Source organism: Ornithodoros turicata, chromosome 2, assembly GCF_037126465.1.
Source record: "Ornithodoros turicata isolate Travis chromosome 2, ASM3712646v1, whole genome shotgun sequence".
Lineage (NCBI taxonomy): Eukaryota > Metazoa > Arthropoda > Arachnida > Ixodida > Argasidae > Ornithodoros > Ornithodoros turicata.
Window position 1 is genome coordinate 108,401,411 of NC_088202.1, and position 24,077 is coordinate 108,425,487.

The 24,077-nt window shown below is 43.8% G+C and overlaps 1 protein-coding gene and 1 long non-coding RNA gene across 2 annotated transcripts in view; one reads left to right on the top strand and one right to left on the bottom strand.

Annotated features, from left to right (window-relative positions):
* The first annotated feature begins 4 nt into the window (after nt 1-4).
* Nucleotides 5-13,311, top strand: LOC135385940 (N-alpha-acetyltransferase 50-like). Its single transcript, XM_064615578.1, has 6 exons — nt 5-105; nt 878-1,017; nt 2,655-2,774; nt 6,895-6,961; nt 11,673-11,876; nt 13,091-13,311. The coding sequence occupies exons 1-6, from the start codon at nt 92-94 to the stop codon at nt 13,116-13,118; spliced, it is 573 nt and encodes a 190-aa protein (XP_064471648.1). The 5' UTR covers nt 5-91; the 3' UTR covers nt 13,119-13,311.
* LOC135385941 (uncharacterized) overlaps nt 10,334-24,077 on the bottom strand; it is a 206,655-nt gene continuing 192,911 nt past the window's right edge. Inside the window, exons 2-4 of the long non-coding RNA XR_010420538.1 lie at nt 13,818-13,913; nt 10,545-10,615; nt 10,334-10,477 (exon numbers count right to left, since the gene is read on the bottom strand). This is a non-coding gene — a long non-coding RNA (uncharacterized LOC135385941). The remainder of the gene's footprint in view (nt 10,478-10,544; nt 10,616-13,817; nt 13,914-24,077) is intronic.

Consider the following 24,077-nt stretch of genomic DNA (forward strand, 5'->3'; position numbering starts at 1 on the left):
CACTTCCGGTAGGCATTCACATGTTTTGATGTTAGCGCGGGTGTTAGGCGTCGTACTCACGCCTTTTTCTATGTAATATTAATGATATAAGATGACAAAATCAAGGTGAGACACACTCGAATTCGCAAGAAGCACATTCTTGCTCTTTGTGGGTAGTTGTAATTTAACTGGGGGGAAAACAAACCGTAATTTTCGGTTGTGCTGTTACTCGGCATGGGACCCGTGCGTGCTGTTGTGCGGTGTACTTACTTATTCTACAGCTACAAAGATGTTCATTTAGTGGTGGATAGGGGATTATTGATTAATTTGTTCAAGGCCATCTTTGGCTAAGCATGAGCTGGTGTTTGTTGTATTAGTAAGAGAACAGTGCTGTTAGGCTTAATTACGCCATGGGATTTAGTAGTCAAACTGGTCAAACCATAAGATAGTCCGTATTTCCAGTGCGGGTATTTCTCTCCAAGTTCGGTTTCATGTGTCATTATGATAGTTTTCTGGATTCAATTTTTGTGTGTGTGCTGCTCTGTTCTTGTTGGGGAATAGGCGGTGCGCGGAGTAATCTATTTCCTTAAATAGCAGTGCACACGAAAAGTGTCACCACTAGAGTAATTTCATTGACATCCCAGAAAAGCTGAATGTGCGTGTCAGATTTGTGTGTGCTACAATCGGCGTGGCACAACGCTTCGTAATGACTAGGCAACGCACTATAATTGCTGTAGCATTGACTCCTTATACGTAGTCCATTTAAAGCGTGCTGGTCTCGACAAACGCTTTCGGCACAATAACCAAGGAATCTTATATGCTATATTCAAGTATCAAATCCATGTCATTTTTTGCGTGGTCATGTCAATCCTAATAAACCTATGTTCACTTTTGACAGAGGTTGTAGGATTGAGCTGGGGGATGTCACCCCTCACAACATCAATCAATTAAAACGACTGAACCAGGTAGTTTTTCCAGTAAGTTACAACGACAAGTTTTACAAGGATGTTCTGGAAGCAGGAGAGCTTGCGAAGCTAGGTAGGTCCATCTTGTATTTTCTGCCTGATGCCACTGCCAAACTGTCTTGTAATTTGCAAAAACACAACTTGGTTTCATTGACGTACAGTACATACAGTACAAATCACTTCCGTGCAATGCGTGAGATGTGGAATCGGAGACGATTTGAGCACATGGGGACAAGATCCGAACAAGTCGGTCGAACAATTTACTCCTTGTCTACAGGTGAGGGTGCATACTCACGTATGGGAGCTGAGACAAATGATAAAGGTCCTTACCAGACATGGTAACGCTTTGGAAGCGAAACGAGAACCGCTTTCATGCACGTGTGTGCACTCCCCTGGAACAGGTAATGGTTTCCCCAACTGGCTTTGAAATCTCGTCCCCAAGGTCATGAATCACTTCAGGGGGCACAGCTTGCATGTTGCACATAAGTCTGATTCACACTGTACGTACTCCTGGGCGATTTCATTTCAATTCAGGCAAGGCTATCGACTTGGGTTCTCCAATATTCATCATTATTTTTTATGGGAAAGCACATTGTGTGATGAGCAAGTTCACCGGGCTTTGAGGCCTAGGTGCAGCAGTTGTGAAAGAAAAAAAAAACTTCAACCAGTGTGAATAGCAGCACGTGCCCAAACTACACTGTCCCTGCACTTTGAGAGCACCTCAGCCACCCAATCAATTTTTTTTTTTTTTTTTCACATATTCTGTGCAAAAAGTTATTGAGTGTACTTCCTTTTACAAATGATAGCAAAAATGCTACCTAGTGTGATTTCTCTCAATGTTTGCAGCAGGGAGAGTGGAGGTATCCACAGTTCTGGCAGTCGTTTTTCATTTTGTAAGTGCGGTTTGACATTCTTAGCCTGCATAAAAGTGGTACCATTGGAAAGGTAACATGTTACTGCATAAGCAAGATTTTTTTTTATCGAGATCAGAATTTGTGTTTTTGAAGCTTACCAATACGGTGCATTTTTCTGAAGCGTGGTCTATTCTAACGCATATTCCACATATGAGAACTGATGTTCTGAAGCTGGAACACATAGAAAGGACAAATACATACAAAGCCTCAAGTGCCTAAGAGATTAACGATGAAAGTTGGAAGTTACTGAAAAGGTTAGCCAGCGGTAATCCAGAAGATGTGGGTTCGAGTCCTACAGCTGGCTAACCTTTTCAGTAACTTCCAACTTTCATATCATATTCCACCCCTCCGATAGCTTTAATACGTAAACAAAATACATCGCTAAAAAGAAGAAAAAAAAGCTTCCTTTTGATATAAAATTTGTTTGTCCTTTGTGCTACACATGTAGATTCGTTTTGGCCTGCGCCGAGCGTGGTTTGCTGGAGAGCCGCTTGGATACGACGTGTATGTGAAAAAGGTCCATTGCATGTTCCCAAAGTTGTGTATTTAAGCACCTTGACGTTTTCCCAATATATACTTTTCTTACAGGATAAGAGAATTTTGTAAGCTACCTTAGTATTACATTCCACATATTTATCTAGATGTTGGACTCTGCATTTCTTCCTCCCGATTCCGTGACTTCTCGAGCATCTTTGAGCACATTAAAGACATTTTAGCGCTTGGGTATTTTAACGATTTTAGTATGTACCAACCTGCCCAATTCCTTACAGTTGATCATCTTTTGGTTTTATTTCAGCTTTTTATAATGACATTGTGGTAGGAGCTGTGTGTTGTCGTATCGACACCACTGAGAACACAAGACGACTGTACATCATGACACTCGGATGTTTGGCACCCTACAGGAGATTGGGAATCGGTTAGTTCTACAGTGCAAACAATTCCTTATTACATTTTGGTTGGGGAACGCATTGTACTGTCATAAAGTAAGGTTTGGTTGACGTGTGATTCCACACAGCTTCAGTGTGCGGGGCACCGTTTGTCACATGATAATGGAAGAATGTGGTCAAATTTGTCATGCCATGAGTGGCATGACATAATATGTAGCATGCATCTAATATTTAATTGTCACTGCTTATCTGGATACATTGAAGTGTGGTTATTAGCTGGGAGATTCCACGTGAAATGATCCAGTGGACCTGCTCGGCCCTCACAAAACTATCGCAAATTTTTACGAAAATTTGTTTAGCAGTCCCTAATAGTGCAAAACGACACACCACAAAGCATTTCTTCCCAAATCTCAATGTGGCGGGTGCTAGACACGAGCAAAGTTCGCAGCGCTGGTGAAAACCGTGCCTGGCCTGAACGGCAGGTGCGGCTCATAGAAAGCACCTAGAACCGTGCGGTTTTCTTCTGCGTATAGAGGAAGCTATGCTCTATACAGCGTTCAAATCCCGGTTGTCGTGCTGTAATCAGTGCTGGTATACAAAGGCCGGAAGTTTCGCAATTTTCCTCCTACTTCGCGATTTTTTTTTGTGGAAAATCAAACCATTAAATTTTAATGAATATTTTTCCTGACAAGGCCTCATGGAATACTTCAACAGAAAAAATCGCAAGACACGTAACTCTTGTAGTCATTGCAGGAAAAAAAGAGGAAGTATGCGATGTTTCCAAAATTCTCTACAATCGAGCGTAAAACACGCAATGAAGAGGTCGGAAGAGACGCCTGAAACCAAAGCAGTTTTATAGATCGAGCCTTTCTCTACAACATATTAAAAAATCTCGAGGGTGTTTTTTCGTATACAGGAGAAAATAATTTTTTTGTAGTAGAGGGTATTACGGCCACACTGACCCACGTTGCATGTATCCGCTGGGGTGCTATATTTGTTTCTTGGGCTCCCGTTTTAACTCTTCGTATTTCTGTTTTTTTTTGTTTTTGTTTTTTTTTCTGGTTGGTTTTCAATATGACAACCACCCGGACCAAAGGAACATGGCTCCAGTTGAGCGCTGTGGAGTTCCAGTTCACCAGTATGAATATTACAAAAATATCAACCACGAAAAGTCTAACAAATTATAACGCTAGAGGAAAAGACGAACGTGCAAAAAAGTCATTTACAATGCAGTACTGGAAACGACGGAATCTCGTGGTGGTGGTTCATCGTCCGTGCTGTCCTAGGTTCCAGTGAGGCTCACAGCTATATAAAGCCTTGCACCATTCGCGTATGGAAGCGGATATCCGCAAGAAACTCCTGGGTTCGGATGAAGTATGGACACTTGTTGTGATCTGCGGATCGAACGCGGATGGCGCCGGCTCAGGAGTGGGTCAGACTCGGATAAACCGCGAGATTGCGCCATCAGCTTGCTTCACGCTCGCGCCTCTGTGAGAGATCTCTGGCGTCTTGAGTCGAGGTGCGCGTTCGGCGCCGATCTTGCGTTTCACTTGCAATAAACTCTACTTATCCCGTTTGGTGCAAAATGTGTTGCTGTGCTTGGTGCCGTATAATCTTTCGTGGAAGCTAATTCTGTACTTACTGTCGCGTATTCTTTCGTGGCATCATGGACACTCAGGACCTGTCCTCGCTCCAAAAGCTATGCCGCTCCGGGGTTTTCACTGTCAGAACGAAAGAGAGGAAGTCGCCCGTGTGGATGAAGTTTGGTGACAGCTTTTTTTTGGCCAGAAACCATACCGTAAACTTAACCACCCAGGATTGCAATACGCGTGTTATGCTACAGAAGCAAAGATTATGGTAACCTTGCAGAAGTCTGTGCCACAGCATATTGCTTGCTCATTAAGACCCAACCAGACCAGAAAAAAATTGAAAATACAGAGAATTAAAACAGGAGCCCAAGAAACAAATATAGCACCCCACTGGATACATGCAACGTGGGTCACTGTGGTCGTAACACCCTCTACTACAAAAAAATTATTTTCTCCTGTATACGAAAAAGCACCCTCGAGATATTTTAATATGTTGTAGAGGAAGGCTCGTTCTATAAAAACTGCGTTGGTTTCAGGCGTCTCTTCCGGCCTCTTCATTGCGTGTTTTACGCTCGATTGTAGCGAATTTTGGAAAAATCGCATACTTCCTCTTTTTTTCTTGCGATGAGTATGAAGGTTACGTGTCTGGCGATTTTTCCTGTTGAAGTATTCCTTGGGGCCTTGGCAGGCAAAAATATTCATTAAAATTTAATGGTTTGATTTTCCACAAAAAAATTGCGAAGTAGGGGGAAACTTGCAAAACTTGCGGCCTTTGTATACCTGCACCGATTACCGGCACGACAACTGGGATGTGCACAACACGCTGTGTAGAGCATAGTTTCCTCTATACGCAGAAGAAAACCGCACCGTTCTAGCTGCTTTCTATGAGCCGCACCTGCCGTTCATGCCAGGCACGCTTTTCACCAGCACTGCGAACTTTGCTCGTGTCTGGCACCAGCCACATTGAGACTTGGGAAGAAATGTTTCGTGGTGTGTCGTTTTGCACTATTAGAAACTGCAAAAAAAAAATCGTAAAAATTCGGGATCGTTTTGTAGGGGCCGAGCAGGTCCGCTGGATCATTTCGCGTGGAATCGCCCAGCTGTGATCAGTCTGGTTGTTCTTCACATATTAATATTTTTATCATTTTGTACTAAGTACTACATTACAGCTGTACAGTGCCAGGCAGACTCTCATTAATTCAAACTATAGGGGCAACAAATTTTTGTTTGAATTCTTAGCAGTTTGTCAACATATGTTGTGAGACCACACGGAGCACATTTGCAAAGCTTTCACCCGCAGAGGTGCTGATTACTAGCAGTGTTCGTAGACACATTGAAGAACCAATCATTGAAGCCAGTGCCAAGCCGAGCACTTGAGACGCAGTAATGTGGACACAATTTTGGCCATGTCATCTTCACTATCACCATCCTAGGCATGCGCTCGATCGTGCACTGGAGGTTTCATTTTCACAGCGAGACCGTCATCGATCATTAAATACCTTTCGATTGTAGAGTATGGTAGTTGTGGTTCGTTGCTCTATTCAGTTTTCCTTGACCCTCACTACCAGAGAGGCAGATGTAGGAAATGTTTGTTGTAGTTGCGAATTTTCTGCTGCTCACAGCAATCTGTGGCGAGTTTGCTCATCACTCCTTGAGCACACAAGGTGTCTCTTCTTTACTCGCGATCGGTGGTTGACAGCTTTTACTGAAACCTAGAATCGATGTATGCCGAAAAAGTACATGTTTCTCTGGAGGCATGCACATCGAAGCATCGAAGGTGTTGCACAGTGTCAGCAACATCATGCACTTAGGTAACTGGAGTTGCCAGTGCAGTTAAAGGTGTCATTGCTTTCGGCATTTTGTGAAGTGGTTCTCGTGCATGAACATCTAAACTGCCGATGTTCCGTTAATCCAGCACTTTATGAATGTCTATATTTAGAGCCTTGTATTTTAGGATTATACCTGGTAAAACCCATTTTCACATCCCGATTCGCATCATCGTCACTTCGGGTAACACCCGAACAACCTCTGAAAGTGAACCTGCTAAAAATGCATTGGAAACATAGTGGAATTTGTTTGAATTACCCTGGTGTAGGAAACATATGGGTTTGATTTGACACAAGCCTACTGTACCGTTCTTGCAGGCTTCCAAAACTCATTTGGATCTTTTCTATTTTGAAGTTCAACGTGGAGAGGAGCCATACAATTTAGAGCCGAAACACATTGAAGTCGGGAAAAAGATAGCTCGAAGTGCTTGTGACATTTTGCAGCAAGCTTCTTGAGTAGATATGTGTACAAGATTGGATTAACAGGTTTGCACTGTATTAGAAAAAAATCTTCTGCTGCAGAACTAAAAAATCACATTGCAAAAAACATACAACTCTCACTCGTTCATTGTGTAAAACGTTAATACCAGTCTCGTCAATATTTTGACATGCTGTAACTACTGAACAACAAAATCTAGGATTGGAATGTGCTACTTGTGTGCCAATGTTGAAAGCACAAGCACACTCTTCTGCACCACTGCATTTTCATTCGTATTTTTATTTTTGTCTCCTAGGGACGACTATGGTACAACACGTGCTGAATTATGTGAAGAAGGATGGAAACTTTGACAGCATATTTTTGTATGTATACCATATTTCTGTCTTGTCACAAGAGTAGTATATTTCAACTTCGGGTGAAGTATAAAAATCTGTGAATACAGTAGAACCTCGACACGATCACGGTCGATACAAATTTTGGGATTATACAAACTTTTTGGAAGTCCGTCTGGAATGGCTATTACTTAGAGTTTTAAGCAGTGCTGAAAGCGCTTCAGTCACAACAATTTTTTCAAACCAAGCCCTTAAACTGACTGCTGAAACGCACCATACAAAGTGATTCACTCGACAGATGCATACATATCGCGGAATTGGAATTTGAAAATCTCGACCGCGCTCCACGGTGGCAATGACCACAACTAGCCGCCAGGGTCGTTCCGACATCATCGCGGTGCAACCCGCTAACTGGTTTGCTTGTTTGGAGGAGCGTCGTCTCTCTTGTAACCCTGATGACATCACAATCCTCCTCCTCCTCATTTAGACCTGCAGACTGAGTCTAGCGGGAATGCATGCAGCGACGTTTGGGGGCGTTTCATTCCAAGAAAAATGCTGCGTACAGAGAATTTTTTTGTGTTAGTTGTCACGTCAAGTTACATCCTTTCATAGTTCACCAGAAACAGAAAATCTTTTGGGTGGCTTTCTGGGCTCCTTTAAGTTTTCGATAATCTGGAAGCATTCTGGCCTTGATGGGTGATAGAAAGAAGCAACGCTGGAGACACAACAATAGCGGCGGCGAGGCAAGTTGTTTCTCACGGATGTCGTGACACGTATAACAAGTCATGCTACTCCTCATGGTGGAGCCCATGCCTCCCAACCTGCATTGCTGTGTATTAAAAGGGAGTCTGGCCATTGAGAGGAGCCTAAAAAAGAGGCTTGACCTGTCAATCAAGCTTGGGTGCTTTTCATTGGTTGCTGTTTTCTATGGGGGTCACCATGACATTTAAATTTCCTCAACGTGGAGCTGTAGCTTGGAATGGCGAGAAGGTGATTTGGAACAAAAATTTTGATCAATTACTTTAATTTCATTCTGTGAGTATACAGGGCGTTTGCTCTAACGTGTCCAGAAATTTTATTTAAAGCGAGCGATAAAAGAGAAACGAGCACTACTTTTCGGCTACTTGACTAAGGAACAGGTGCTACTGGTGAAGCAGTACCTGTTTCTTACTCAAGTAGCAGAAAAGTACCACTTGCTTTTCTTTTATTGCTCGCTTTAAATATAATTTCTGGACACGTTAGAGCAAACACCCTGTATATGCTTTTGTAACTACCCGCAAAATCAGCTGCAGCTTTCGCTCTGCTATCATTTAGACGAAAATATGTCTCGGCATTGATGTTAAGCCTAGTGAAAGGCACGATCCCAAGAAAATAGCAGAAAAAATCTCACTGATGCATAAAATTTTGCATTGTATTATTGAATTTTATGTATATGTACGTCTTTGCCCTTTTTTAAATTTTATCTGCACCATTCCCGTTGCACAGCCACTGTCTGTGTACAAAGAAGGTTCTGTGGTGAACAATAAACAATAAATGGCAGCAACATTGGAGAGTGCAGCACCACAACAAACTCTGCCTCCTCAGACACTGTAGACCATTAAAGACACCATAGGTAATCTTATACCCAATTTGAAGAACTGCTTGTATGAAGTTGTTTTAGCTCGGCTAAGACGCGGACATACTTGGTTTCCGCTTAGAGGAGTCTCTTCAATGCATGCGGTGTGTGGAGCAACTCTTTACGATGCACGTAGTGTCCATTACTAAAAATTCATTGCAGCCGTCATTTTCAGGAGGTTTATTGATGCCGCTTGCCCTTCCACCCAGCCCTATTGCTTGGGGATAAAACTCTTTTACCCTTCATGCAAACTTTTAACGTTTTTAGAGCTATCGGCTATTTAACTGCTTTATAAGCGTACTTTTTTTTTACTGTGTTTTATGCCTAAATTTGTATAGCACTTTGGTTTTAACTTTACCGTTACAATTTTTAGCTAGTCACAAACATTGCAGTTTTGGCGCACTCTGGCCATAGTTGCTTGTGGGCCATAAAAATTCCAGTCACCATCATCATCATCATCATGTATGTTCCATGGGGTGTCTAGGGTTGCCACCAGGCCGGTATTATACCGGCACGGCCGGTTATTTGCTCGCTCTGCCGGTTGCCGGTAGGAAGATGATAGCGGCAGCCTTTTGCCGGTATTTGTGGCTCAACAACTTTCATAGGGGCTTTTACAGGGTTTTCCTTTCAACATTCCACTACAGATTGAATAAATCTGGAGCACAGACCCAACTCCGTAGTCAACGGTCGTTTTCTTAGTTATTCATTATTATTATCATTGTTGTCTTGAGCGAGTTCGCTGGTTCCTTCTTTCTCTCTCTCTGTATAATCTCCACCCCTCACCCACTTTCCCATTCCCGCGAACATTTCCTCCTTTCCCTCTATTCCACCTCCTCTCCCGCAGCCGGTATTTTTCACTACGAAAGATGGCAACCCTAGCGTGTTGCAAATTCTGAAAGCATCAATAAGGGCACGTGCGCGATTTTATGCACTTTAACGAAGCCCACTACATGACCCTTAGGCACCGAAGACTAGCAAGCATGTGATGAACTTTTTTCTCCTAAAGTAGTGGAAGATAAGAGATTTACTGTCTATTTCCTTACTTTAGTCCTTTGAGTTGGTTGGTACCTGATGGTACGTTGCCACTACCTTTAGAGATTCGTATGATCGAGATTCTGTTGTAACATCAAGCAGGTAGCCAGACTGAAAAATGTGCACAGTAATGAGCGTGGCATCGTCACCCAAGCAGGGACTCTGGAGCTTCGTGCAACCATAAACACAGGGTTAAAACTTGCAAGGGCTCTACCCTGCTCTTCATTAAATTCCCTCTATACACAATGGGTTATGTTGAATCATGCGACGGAATTTGAAAGTATCTGATATGGGAGAGACCATATTACGATAAAATGTGTCTGGGAAAGGGGTCCAGGAAGGAAAAGTGAGATGGGATGATTTGCACTAGAGTGCTGCACAGGCCACATTCTTAGGCCCAGGCCTGGCCTTCCTTTGATTTTGATGACAAAACTCCACATATATTGAGTTCCTTCGATTGTACAGATACACTCAAGGCATGCACACTGCTATCAGATTATCTAACAGTTATTTCAAATGTCTTGCAGAATTGTGAGTATCTAGTATTTGTTGAAGGATCGCTCTCAAGAAACTACACGAAACGGTAAATAGCAGCAACAGAAACTGGATTTAGCACTTACATGTCTACGGAAGCATACAGTCATCATCAACACATACTGTTGTATTGCAGAAAGCGTGAGCTCATGGGACACATATTGGCAATGTCCGCACAGCGGAGATGAAAAATATTCTTGAGGAACTCTGCTTATCGGTGACCAAGTTCGTCTGTTTTACGTATACTTGGGCACTCGCGATGTACCGTCTAGTTTCCCTTGCTTGCGTAAGACGCCAACTAACTGGCGAGATTGGGTTCTCACCACCTTGGGTTTTCACCACCTGAAGCTTCGTACGAGATTCATCTGTAAGAAATACAATTTCAAAATGGCAGTGTAAGTCAGTGTGTAGGCATTGAAATATATAACATACCGTTTGGCACAAAGCGCCATTGGTAACCTAACGTGGTTGGCAATCTTCCTATCGGCGCTCATAATGCATGTCTGCGAACAGTGGTAAAAGCGTAAAGTGAACAGGAATGCCTGTTACTCACAAAAGCATATTTGACACATCGTCTACATACCTCAAAAACAGTTAGAATCCTGAAGACAAAATGCAAATTACTTGAGATTCGCGGCCGACGTCCTCACACTTCGTTTCAAAACAGACTAATTGAACCGCTGGCGACTGGCCGAAACGCTTCCACTTACGTGCAGTGCAATAATGCACGGATTGCAACAACAATAGCTTCAAGGGGGAACGGCAATACAAGGTTATCACTGCGCAATGCACAAACATGTGAAATCTTGCGAACTATTTTTCAAAGCAGACGAGGTAGCATGTCCCGCGGCACGGAAAACATGTAGCAAGTTGCTCTGGGAGGTGTTGCACGACGCTCTCTCACAAAGCTGTCTGAGAGGTCCCCACAAACCCCTCAGGGCTACATGAATGATTCTACAACGTTTTCCAGATTTTCTCTAAAAGGTCCTCTCAGACCCCTCTGTGCTGCCCGAAAAGGTCCTACCAGACCTTTCAAGATTTCTTGAAAGGTCCTCTGAGACCCTTCGGAAGTGCTAAAGGGTCCTACTAGACCTTTCAAGATTTCTTGAAAGGTCCTCTCAGGAAATTTTGAGAGGTCTCTTAGACACATTTTTGATAGGGATATGCTCGATGTAAGAGATTGTTTCATTTGAATTGGGTACCTGTTGGCAAATAGCTTTTACGTGACCACGTTAGAAATGCATATTACAGCTTATCCACGTGACAATAAAGTTACCAATGTTAAATTTCAGAGTATTACACGCACTTGCTACCCGTTTACAACCTATAAGTTGACTATAAATTTTAGTTGACTTGTAAGCGGGCAGCGTCGACATCGTGGGGTTTAGTGTCCCTACAAACTGACGTGTAGCGCAACCCTCATGGGTAATACCATTAGGGAGCCGAATGGCATCAGACGATAATGTCATTTGTTCTGCTCGTGTGGCACAGGGGTAACATTGCAACATATGAACATCAACAGTGCAACATATTGCATAAATTGCGCTTGCTTGTTTTCAGACATGTGCAGGTGAACAACCAGTCTGCGATTGAATTCTACACGAAATTTGGCTTCAAGATTGTGGAGACAAAAGAGCACTACTACAAACGAATAGAGCCAGCAGACGCACATGTGTTACAAAAGACGCTACGGCCAACGAAGACAGCTCTGCAAAATGGTGTAGCTACAGACAAGGAGCGGCCCTTGGACAAGGAGAGGTCCTAGTGAGTGTGCTTGTAACAAAATGCCAAAACTGTGACTCTCATCTCTCTTTTGTCTGAGGGCTAGCCAGAAGGAACATTGTAAGGAGGAGAGAGAGAGCAACCCTGTGTCCTCTATAAGTCTAGTTGCAAGTTTTCAAGCCTTGGTAGGATTTAAATGCTACTGTTAAACATCAGTGAAAAATATTGGGTAATTTTGCCGGAAAATATCTTCTGAACAGATAATCTGCTTGTGGAAGTCCTGGAACGATGTTTAGTGTGTTTCTGTTATTTGCATGTTTGTTTTTCTTTTGTTTTTTGTTTTTTCTAAGCTAAAGTCAAGGAAATTGACTTGAGTGTCATTGTTGATGCACTTGCAAAGGTTTGAATTTGGGGAGGGAAAGAAAATCTGACATTGGACTGCCATGGCTAGTGCCCTGGCATAAAGATGTGTCCCCAAATCTTTAAATATGCATTTGATACCGTATGAAATTTGGACCAGCTTTGTTGTGCTTTTGCCCCAGAATTTTATGTTGGGCTTTCTGTACCAGCAAAATCACAATAGGTATATTCTCTTTGTGTTAAAGGGGAACTAAAGCTCAAAAATCTTTTGTTGCGAAATGAAGGTTGTTACCTCGATAACAGTGCAAAAGGAATGGGGTTCATCCATTCCATCATTCGTAATTTAGGCGTGAACACAACCACGGTTTGCACTTTCTCCTTCTTGGGAAGCATGACAAATGCAGGGCGGCACCCCCATGATGATTGAACAAATCGTTTGAGGAGACCAATGGGGGTGCCACTCTGCATTGTCACATTTCTTGAAAAGGACAGAAGAGGGAAGGTGCATGGCTGCAGTTTAGTTTATTCATGAATTACGAACAACTCAACGGATGAAACCCGTCTCTCTTGTGTTGGTGTCAAGATAATGGCATCTTTCATTCAGCTAGGGGGAAATTTTTGCACATTAGCACTGCTTGAATACAGGTTTTGGATATATGTGGATGTCTTCAACATCTGTTCCAATGAAAATTTGACTTTGCAATATTTAATTAACAAATGCCCCAGGCACCTTAATGTGTTTCTCTGTCGTCACTTCTCTGTTTTGTAATGTACCCTGTTACATGCTTTCCTGACTTGAGATGTTTGCTCTCTGTGGTTCTCTAACGTAATAGCTTCATGCACTATTTCTTCATATCACAGGCCTCTCTTTACTACTACTTCTCTCTGTCTTTCAGTTTCTTGAATTGTTTTGGCAAACCATGAAAAACTGCAGAGAGTGGAATGTAAATGCACAGTGGTGTTGCTCTTGAACCCTTCTGTGTGCCGCCAAACTGGAACTGTTTTTGAAAGTGCAACTACAGTGAGGACGAAGTGCCCATGTTTTGTGGCCATTTTGTATGAACCGGTCGCACTGACGTCCCAATGTGTGTGAATAAACTAGCATAGGATGTTTTTACACGGTCGTTATTGTTCGGTCCTTGGGTTGAGCCGCAAATGTTGAATCCATTCATATTTCATCTTGTAGCAGCTTTTAGAGACAGTACTTCCTTAGAGCTCCCTATTAAGTGATGAAAGCACCTGGGCTGGGAACAAAGATGAGACGTCCAGATATGGAGGAGACAAGGAGAGGAGGGTTCATTCACCACAAGGAGGAAGGGGAGAGAGGAAGGGTATAAGAATGTGTGTTTATGAAATGAGCCTTGCTTGTCAGTTCAGTGCTTCATTTTTTTTTTTTTTTTTATGTTCTCAGCACTGGAGTTTTTGATGCTTTGAATGGTTCACCACTCTGTCCAAGCTTTAGCACTACTTCACTGTGCCCACGTACTGTCTTTTTTTGTGCAACCACACTGCTGCTGTCGAGAGACTATTTCTGTTCTTGACATGAATAATCTAGGAATCTCCTACTACAGTGGCTGTCTCTTAAATGGAACACTGAGAGAACAACAAAATTATTCCACTTACCACGAGTTTCATTTGAGGTGCGTACCCATAAATCGTCAAATACGACTTCATTTCACAGGCATCAATTCGAAATGGCTGGGACCCATAACTTCCCATCTGCGAAGCAATTTCCCTATCCTTCACTTCCACAGACAGTTTACTAATTGGAACATCATTGCTACACTGATGATTCAAGTGTGAGATTATGGAGAACAGCAGCCTTTCGTAACACTAGTCACTTGCAGAGACGAAACACATGCATATTGATGGTGCACTCTCTCTCTCTCTCTCTATATATATTTTTTTTTCATTTCATCACTTACTATAGCTACCTCTTGCATAACACACTTAGGGGGAATTCTGTTAGACTTGGACAGTGTTACGCAACATGATGCATTATCTTGCATAAGATAAAAAGAAGCATCACACTTAAAAGCAGAAAAGTGCATCAAATGGATATTGTAGTGCGAATGAAACCATGGGCATCCTACAGATGCCGCCAGCATGTGTCACCTCTAGCAACATACACATAGTCTTTTTAGTTGTAGGAGTGGCCCTCCATGATGTCGCATAAACATCAGTATGAGTATCAGCATTTGCAGACCCCACTTGCTGTCTGGTTGTCAGCACTACTTCTGATTGCAAGATTGCATCAACACCAGTAACCATCGTTTATGTCTGTCCAATATTACCACCTTTGTAGACATAGTAGCCACCCGTCATAAAGCGGAATCACTTGGCCAAGTTGTGCTGCAGCGTAGCAACCAAAGACTACGCATGGTCTTTGCCCTGTCAGCTGCTTTTCGACAATCCCTGTGAGCCACTACCTCATGTGTCTGCCCTCCATGCACAAAGCTACGGGAATGAACTTCCTGTTGCGACAGTGAATGCATTGTACATGAAACAATGCTGGAATACTTTGTAGACACTGGGGCGGTGGTTAACGTGGTGGAATAACCGACTTGGTGCAAGCACTTCCATGTGGTACCTGCAGCACAAGGGCGGCGCAACTGTTCTCATATGGCGTCACCCAAAACACCCTAATTATAAGAACATTCACTGCATTGCTTAGCGGTAGAAGAAGAGTGTTACCTTTTGAGAGGGTCACAGGTATTGTTACTGACCTGCAAACCAACCACTGTGCTAAACCTCCCCAACATGGTTTAATCGGTAGACGAAGACACCAGTCTGACACTAAGAAAGGATTTTCAAACCTACATGGAGGACTCGAACGTTTTGCGGAATTTAAAAACAGCGAGAGATGTGAAGGGAGTTGCTCGACAGCATAATTGTTTTTCTCTTTGGAAGGGGAAAGTGCTGGAGGCCAGAATGGCACATAGAAAGTCTAAACATCAGGGAGCATCCATCACTTGCCGTACCCCTCAAAACGGGCACCAAAGTATCTGAGAACGTGCGGAAAAAGCAATGAGAACATTGTCATTACCTAAACGTCATACCTACGGACTGTGCATGACCTCGTAGTTTTCAGTGGTGCAACGTATTTGACAAGCGTGTTTGATCTAGGCACGTTAGTATAATGCATCCAAGTGTATACAGTGTGGAAACAAAAACATGGCACAAGAGAAAAGCACACGACACAAGCTGCGCTTCTGTCTTGTCCAATGTTTTTTTTTTTTCTCGTCTGTATACCCATGGATGCATGGTATTTCCCAGAGTTGGACCTCACGGAGGTGCATCATCAGCTCGAGCTAAAAGGTGGTTACTACACGTATCTACTTTCACTTGCTGTGGCCTGAAAAGATATGAAGGACTTGTATTTGGTATCAGTGCTGGAGATAGAATCTGAGAAGTCCTGGCTTATGAAGACTGCACCATCAGTATTAGCGACGTCATTCTGAGTACGCACGATCGAAGAACGTGGTAGCACGCGTTGTTCCACCCTGAATGGCAAGAAGTGTTTGTTAGACACCAAGACCTTTAACTTCTCTGGACACGTGTTCTCGGCCATTGAAATCTGTGTGGACCCAGGAAATGTGGGACTGTCTGTGGGACCATGCAAAAGTGACACCGCCAAGAAACCCAGCAGAAGTTATGCTTGCCAGTGATGGCGAACATACTGCAGTTGTTTTATTCTTCGTCTGGCGTAAATGGTCTTGGAACCAGCTATACCCAAAGCGTTGACGGCATTGGAAGTTGAAAAAAGCACAATGGTGTCTGCGTGTACATGGAAATAACGTCGGCAATGGTGGTGCTGCGATGCTTCATCCCGCTCGTGTGTGGCTGTGACTGAGCAGTACTTGGTAGAGGTAGTACATCGTGGGTGAACCTGCATTTTAAAGTTTTCGCTCTACCGGTGGTAAATACGAAGAACGATGTTTTCTAGGACATCGCTGCTGTTCCCTGCAATAGCAGCCTTGGTTGTTCCTGTGTTAGGTGATCACGACGACTGTCCAACCGTTGCCTGAGGTTGAGAGAAGGGAAAGTCCGAGTAGATTCCTTCTTATTTGTTCTAATTGTGCTTATGGCACAATGGGTTGGAGGTATCCAGACAGACTGTCAGTGGAAGTGTGTCCTGTGAGCCGCTTAGTCCTTGTGAGGACATTTTTCGCAGGTGTGTGTGCGCTACGACGTAATAAGCTGTGTACACCTTGCACTCAGTCTCAACCAGGGGAAGGTGTCTCCTCACTCGTGTAACATATCCAGGCGGCGGTTAGCACCTGTTCACTGACCACTTGTCTGTTCCACGAGGGGGGTTCGGACTTTCCGGATAATTCTGATTCTGGAGTTGCGGCCAGCCTGCTTTAGTTTGACGGCCAGGTGCATCAAATTTTACACGCCCGGCTGAAGTCACTATTTTACCATTGAGCTCTGGTGGTATACAGGACAACCAAGAAGTCAGAGCATTGAACCTTGCCGGAGAAAGTCACAGTCGTCCATCACCCACGTGTCGTCCTCATTATCCTCTTCGTGGTATCGACGCGGACCTGAACCGCATGCAGTGCTTCGCGTCTGAGGGGGAGTGATGTGGCGCGAGCGCGACGACGAGACTCTGCTGCCGCGCGCCACTGCGCCTGCCAGCCAGTTCTACCGGCACCGTCCTAGCGTGAGGCCACGAACATCTGCCCACAGACATTCCATCACCGTCGGTCGGGACTCGTATAGAGGAACACCATCTCCTCTACATGTCCAGCAAGGAGAGGTGCCCGTACACGAGGGGAATTGAATCGGAGCATTGAAGCTTGCCAGAGGAAATCTAGTTGTCCGCAGTAGTGGAGTGTCCGCCAAGAAGAGGTGTCCGTGCACGAGAGGAATTAAGTCAGAGCATTGAAGCTTGACCCAGGAAATCTAGTTCGCAGAAGGGGAGTGTCCACAACCCAGTAAACCTTTAATATCCCCAGGACATCCCTCCATGGTCGCTTACGACCTGAATATCCGGACGTCCATGCGATACTCATGGGACGCGTCCCAGAACGACATTCGCGTTGCGGTTTTACTCAGTAAATACCTGATGTCCCAGGTATATCTGCAAGATATCGCGCTTTGGATGTTTGGAAGGAAAAAGTAGCCTGCAGATCCTAGAGATATCCATGGATCGAACGTCGCCAGGACGTCGTTTGGAGATATAGGGATACATTTGTGACATCTTGTTCTGACAGCAACTTTTTTCTTGTGCTGAGAGCAAGAAAAAACTGGACATGGGGAACAAGTAAAATCGATATGTATTTCTATCGTCCGAGAGCTGATGCCCTTGCATAACATTTGTCTGTGCCCAACACTCGTTACACAACAGAGGAATTCGATCACTTTTACAGCTCCACTCAGCAGGTAATCACATTATAGACAATAGCTTGAATTAAAAACATGGTATTTGACAAGAAGGAATGTCAGAAACGCTATTGGGTGTACCTGGACATTGCAGATAGACGGGTTATTTGCAAAGTCTCATCGCCTCACCGTTACAAATGTTTTACGCCCCAATACACTTAACGAACGCGCTATCAACATATTGTATTTCAGTATATGCTCTATCCACTTGCTCTGGTCTCCCTTGTGGCGGATGGGGCCAAAAGGGAGCCCGCTCTCCTAGGTTGAGAGCACCTTGGTTAACGCTAACGCGGTCTGCTTTGGTTGACCGTGTTGCGGTCGAGGGACAGTATTGCTTACCGTACTGTTCCTGGAAAGATTTTTCTTTGTGTATTGTGGGATATCCAAGTGGTTTCTGCCCCTATTACCCTACCGCCCAATTAGGGGGTGGGGTACGGCACTTAATTATGCACCAGCGGCATGGCCGAGTGGACTAAGGCGTCCGCTCGTTGGTGGTAACCAAGGGTCGTGCTGTAGACTGGGAGGTGTAGGGTTCGAATCCTACCGCCGGCTGTGGTGTCTGAGGTTTTCCCTGGGTTTTCCGAAGACTTTCCAGACGAATGTCGGCACAGTTCCCCCTGAAGTCGGCCCAGGACGCATACTAATCCCCCTGTCCCCCACTCCTTCCTGCTGTCCTATCTCCGTCTGTCCACATCTGTACGCCGCTCATAGCCACAGTTGCTTCGCGGTGCTAACACGCAATCAAAAAAAAAAAACTTAATTATGCCCGTTCCGTACAGAGCTCATGAAGCCATGACACAAGCTCAGGGATTTAACCACATCCAGGGAATATCCAAACATCCTGTGGTGACGTCTGTGCGACATTCCTGGAACGTGGAGAACCGTGGGACAGATGAAGTCTCCTAGACGTACATGTGACGTCTACAGGCTCTCTGAAATAAGCCCTACTGGGATATCCAAATATCTTTTTCGCGATATTGCATGGACATCACCGGGATGTTTGTGGTTTATTGGGCAAGGAGATGTCTCACTTAATGCATCGGAAGCATTGAAGAACATTGGAAGGCAACAATTGAGCTCTGTATGCGATAAGGGGATAAGTCAATTTATCCCCTTTTTGCTATTTTTGCTGCAATGACATCTACATACCAGTATGTACCTGCCAAAGAAAATTTAGAAGCCTATTGCAATTTATTGGCCCGCTAAGGAGGGTAAGAAATGGGAAATACATGTATGTCAATGGGGACGCACAATCAGATCAGGCCCCATTTCTCAGTTTGGGATTTTTCGACTTATCTCCTTATTGCATACAGGGGTTCAATTAAGTGTTCAACTATTTCGTTTAAGGATATTTGTTGCAATCTGTTAGTCCTATTGCATCCTTATTCAGACACAAACATTGTTTAAGAAAGATCTTGCTAAGTACATCAGCTCCCAACGAAAGAAACTGACCCACTGCGACCCATTATTCTGATTACGGTGCCGGAGAAAAGTGCCGCGAGCGTACCATTTTCAAGCCAAGCAGCTCGAACCCAGATCACGACTTCGTGCAACTGTTCCACGTGCCACCGATAGCACAAGGAGCCAATTACAAGGCATACGTGGCGGCACCACGCGCCTCTTCTATTTCAGCGAAGTACGCGTATACTACGTATTTAGGCAGGTGGTCATCGGATAGGCTTAGATCGCAACCATATGCCGCGACGCATGTCTGCCGACCACGCATGGGTTCGTCGTGAGTTGGTCATCATCGATTAAAACACCATCTGTATCCAATGTTCCTGCAGATGGTGGTATACGGGTGTTTTAGACGTCGTAGGTGTAATTAATTTCGCGAAAGCAATGAGGACGAGAGATAACACCGGGCGTCTAGATATTGTTACGAGGAGACTTTAGAAGATATGTTTTATTCTAGTCTCGTCAGTCATTCTCCCAGTCAGATATCATTGCCACCAGCAGTTGGACAATATCAGCGGCCATTGGAGAAAGTCTGCTGCTTCGAACTTGCAGTTTTTTGAAGAAGGGGAATCGTTTGCACCTTCACCAAGATGTTGCGGTTTATTGTGACGACGATGAAATCCCTGTCATACCTCAGGATCGTTCTCTTCGCGTTCCTTCTTTTTCGTCGTTCGCCGCTTCATCGCAATTTTCCCTCATCGTCTTTCCCATGCCCAAAGACCTGTAACAATACCTTCGTGGAAGGTATTGTTTCTCTCGATAAAAGCCGCCCACGACCGGAAAGAGTCAACTCATTCTATCTCACGATGTCTTCATGTGTGGTACGCATAAAGACCACACCGCCTGCCCTGTGGAAAACTTGCGTCATGTTTCGGAGCGCACCCCTTCGTTCGCAGCGGAGAGCAACTTCAAAGCTGCGACCGAGGCTCAAAGTTTGTTGCTGCCACGCTAGTATTTGCACGAACCATCATCACGTCGTTAAGAGAAATGTGCGAACTAATCGTCCAAATACTTCCAAGCTTTTCTACCCTCATTCAATGGATGCACAATAGGTGGCAGGACCACCAGCTTCACGGACCACCCCGAGCAAAAGGACCGACAACAACAACGGGGGGTTCCTCGCGCACCCTCTGGAAATGGCGGTACAGGTACGTGGCTCTGTCGATAGACGACAAAAACCGCCACCTGCCTAGGTGGTCGATGAGACCGCGTCTTCAAAGGTTTTGACGGAGGCGCCGCGCGTGCTACTTCTCCTTCCCTTTCGCGGCCTAACATGTATGTGGTAATTTCAGGCAGCGCCGTTTCATTTCCCACTCTGTGAAGACCACCTACTTTTATTTTCTTTGCCCGTCATTCCGTTCATCCGCCGTTTAATTTAGTTATCTAGGCGAACAGCAGACTTCGACGGCTTTGTTTGATCGTGCCGCAATGAGAGCCGCTCTTGCCGTCGGACCTGTAGCGCATGCGCTGGCCGTTCGTTGGCGCGCTACAGGGTTTCGTGGAAAGCAACACAGAAAGCGAGCCTTGGCCTTGACCAGTGCGTCGGCCGTCCTAAACACATGATGACACGCGTTGCGTCACACAGCGAAGCACCGCGCTTTTCATCCGGCCCGAGCGAAAGGCGAAAGATGACGTGGATTTGATTCACGGCACCAGCGTGAATCAGACTATGGGATACACGTGCAGAAAGTCGTGTTGCTTGGTTGTAGTGGCTTGGAATAAATGGCGGAAGGAGGAAATACGGCAATCGTCGTGCGTTGCGTGAGAGAAAGGAAGTGGCCAGTATTCTGGCGTGTGTGATTCCGCGCGACACCGGGAGAGTAATCAACAGAAGGAATACCCGTATGATTGAGATCGTGCGCAGCGAGTATAGGTACGCGAACAAGCTAGCTGCGCCATTGCGATTGCTTACTTGTACTAGTTCTCCTTTCAAATCAACTGTTATCGAACCAATCAGAATGATTTGGTCGTATCCCGGACTATTGCTTACAAAAAAAACTGCTGAAGCCGGACAATTCCTCACCGCCTCTTTCATCGCACTTATATGTGATTTTATTTCGCGTTTCTGTGTGATGTTATTTTATTTCTCGTTTATGGCGCTCATATACTTGACTTTTTTTACATGTTTGCTGAACTTGGGTGTACCTCGAAATAGAGTGATCGAAATCCCCGTTGCAAAACAAACCGCTGTAAGTAAATGCTTTCTGACTATAAAATGCACAGTCGCGCGAGGGAAACTGCCAACAGCGAACTTAGACTAACCTGGGCATAGCAATGCAAACACTGGAGTTGGACTAACCTAATAATATGCTAACCAACGTGCTGTTCCGTCGCGTCCGCCCTGCAAAGCCTAACGGGCGGTAAAATGTGGCTTCCGTTCGCTAAGCGACTTGGACAGACATCGAAAATTCGTGAATTTGAGTGGTCAAATAGTGATCTGTTTTTAAATATCCCCACGGCTTGTGTTTTGGAAGATCCTGGTGACGCAGATACTTGTGGAAATTGTGGACTCTTTATTCATAGGTCATGATTCCTCTCAGATGTCATAATAATATGAACCAGTGAACACCCGCAGAACGCAGCGTCCTTCTCCAAGAAGGAGGTGAGGTGGTTGTACGCGCTTTGCCCCCTACAAACACTTAGATAAATAATTAATTTGAAGCAACTTAGGAAGCTAGTGTGTAGATATGTGTGGGTTTTCCCGTGGTACAATTCTAGCAAGGAAAAATGATAGCTCAAGAGCTGTTTCAATCAAAGCTGAATCTGACCTTGCACTGATAGTCTAGACGAGTGCCAGTTTTTGTTTTTGAATACTCTGAACAATGGCTGATATGAAACTGAGATTGTTGCATGTGAATATACGGAGTTTACGAAGGAATTTTGATGTGTTATCATGTTTTTTAGCCTTGTATCCATGTGATATCTTGTGTTTGAGTGAAACATGGATTTATGAAAACGAACATTTTGTGTTGCCGGGCTTTGATTTTGTCGGGATGTCCCGACAATTACGAGGGGGAGGAGTCGGCATCTATATCAAAAACACATATGAATTTATTATTCGCGCTGACTTGAATTTCAAGATAGATAACAGCTGCGAAGCTTTGTTTATAGAGTTAAACAAAAATCTTATAGTTGGAGTGGTTTACAAGTCTCCCCACTTATGCAATAATCGTTTCATGACTAAAATTGAGGATTTATTCATTACACTGAGCTCCCATAAATATAGTACTTATATCTGTGGCGATTTCAATATTGACTGGTTAGATGACAGCTTATCCAGCTCTTACAAAAATCTAATAAGGTCATATGCATACAAAAATATAATCACAAAGCCTACGCGAGTGTCTAATGAAACAGCCACGTTGATTGATCATATAATAACTAACGTGGAAAATGACGACGGCAGCGCTGAAGTTATTGAGGAACACATCGCGGACCATTTTCCAATATCTGCACTAATCACTCTTCGAGGTAATGAATCTCTACTTAGAGACCCTAAAATATCTAGGCGCATAAATTATGCACTGCTACGTCAGCTACTTACGAACTACTTTGAAAGACCAATAAGGCAAGACTGTGTTGACGATAAATGTCGGTACATTATATCTTTGATTCAGAAGGCGATAAATGAATCAAGTACACCGACCCGTGGTCACTACAGTAGCCCCGTATGTCCTTGGATGACAAAAGACATTTTAAATATATTGAAAGAGAAAAACTATTGGTCTCGCAAGCGAAATAAGGACAAAACTAGCGATTATATAAAACGGAAGTTCAATTATTATCGTAATTTATCCGTAAAAATGATGAGAGCACGTAAACAGATATACTTCGGTGAGTTAATTCGTGTTACTACGGATCCTCGTAAGGCCTGGAGTATCATAAATGAAGTTATCGGGAAAGGCAAGCGTGGACACGTTCTACCGGACTCTAATGGTGACGTCAATGACTTATGCAAAAGAATGAATGAAGCCTTCACAGTTACCAGTTCCCTTAGTGGCGATGCTGGAAAATCTTTGAGTTACGTAAAAAATCCTGTTGCGAGTACTTTTGCATTATATGAAGTTACCGCTGAAGAAGTTTTAAAAATTGTGAAGAAGTGTTCGGGCAATACTGCTCCTGGACATGATAACATAAGCATGAAAATCATTAAATATAATATTGATATATTGTGTCCAGTGCTTGTTGATCTGTATAACTCTTCCATTCTCGAAGCCAAGTACCCTGATGCCTTTAAGATTGCTAGGGTCGTTCCGGTATATAAGAGTGGACCGCGTAACATTTTGTCGAATTATCGGCCGATTTCGGTTCTCAGTGCATTAAACATTATATTTGAGAAAATACTATCTGTTAGACTTACAAGATTTCTTTTAAGGCACAATGTGATCAGCCCTAGCCAGCATGGTTTTCGTTGTACTCGGTCAGCAGCAACTGCCGTTCTCTCAATTTCAGAATTTATAAATGCGTGTTTTGATAATAATGAAATTTGTGTTTCGATATTTCTTGACTTAAGAAAGGCATTTGATAGTGTATCTCATGATATTCTGCTTTGCAAATTAGATACTTATGGCTGTAGAGGACATTTACTCGATTTGTTTACTAGTTACCTTAAAAATAGAACCCAAGTCGTGTCGGTAGATGGGTGTCGCTCCCATGCGTTACCAGTCCATATGGGAGTCCCTCAAGGATCTGCCCTAGGGCCGATCTTTTTTCTTCTTTACGTAAATGATTTTTCGACCGCGGTAAACACTGATAGCATTATGTATGCTGACGACACCGTTCTGCTTTTTAAGGGTTCGTGTATTGACGACATTCAAGCCAAAATTCATTGTGTTGTCCCACACCTACTAGAGTGGTTAGAGGCAAATTCATTAACATTAAATCTTACAAAAACTAAATATATGGTCTTTAGTTCGTATCGTAAAGCTGTTAGATTGTCGAATTTTAAAATACAAATCAAAGGGGCAAACATAGACTGTGTTAATAGCATTAAATACCTTGGTGTCATCCTAGACTCTCATTTGCACTGGAAGCCAC

Coding starts and splice junctions, on each gene's coding strand:
- LOC135385940 (XM_064615578.1), top strand. Junction 1,018..2,654: donor AGGAGAGCTTGCGAAGCTAG/GTAGGTCCATCT, acceptor GTTTTATTTCAG/CTTTTTATAATGACATTGTG. Junction 2,775..6,894: donor CTACAGGAGATTGGGAATCG/GTTAGTTCTACA, acceptor TTTGTCTCCTAG/GGACGACTATGGTACAACAC.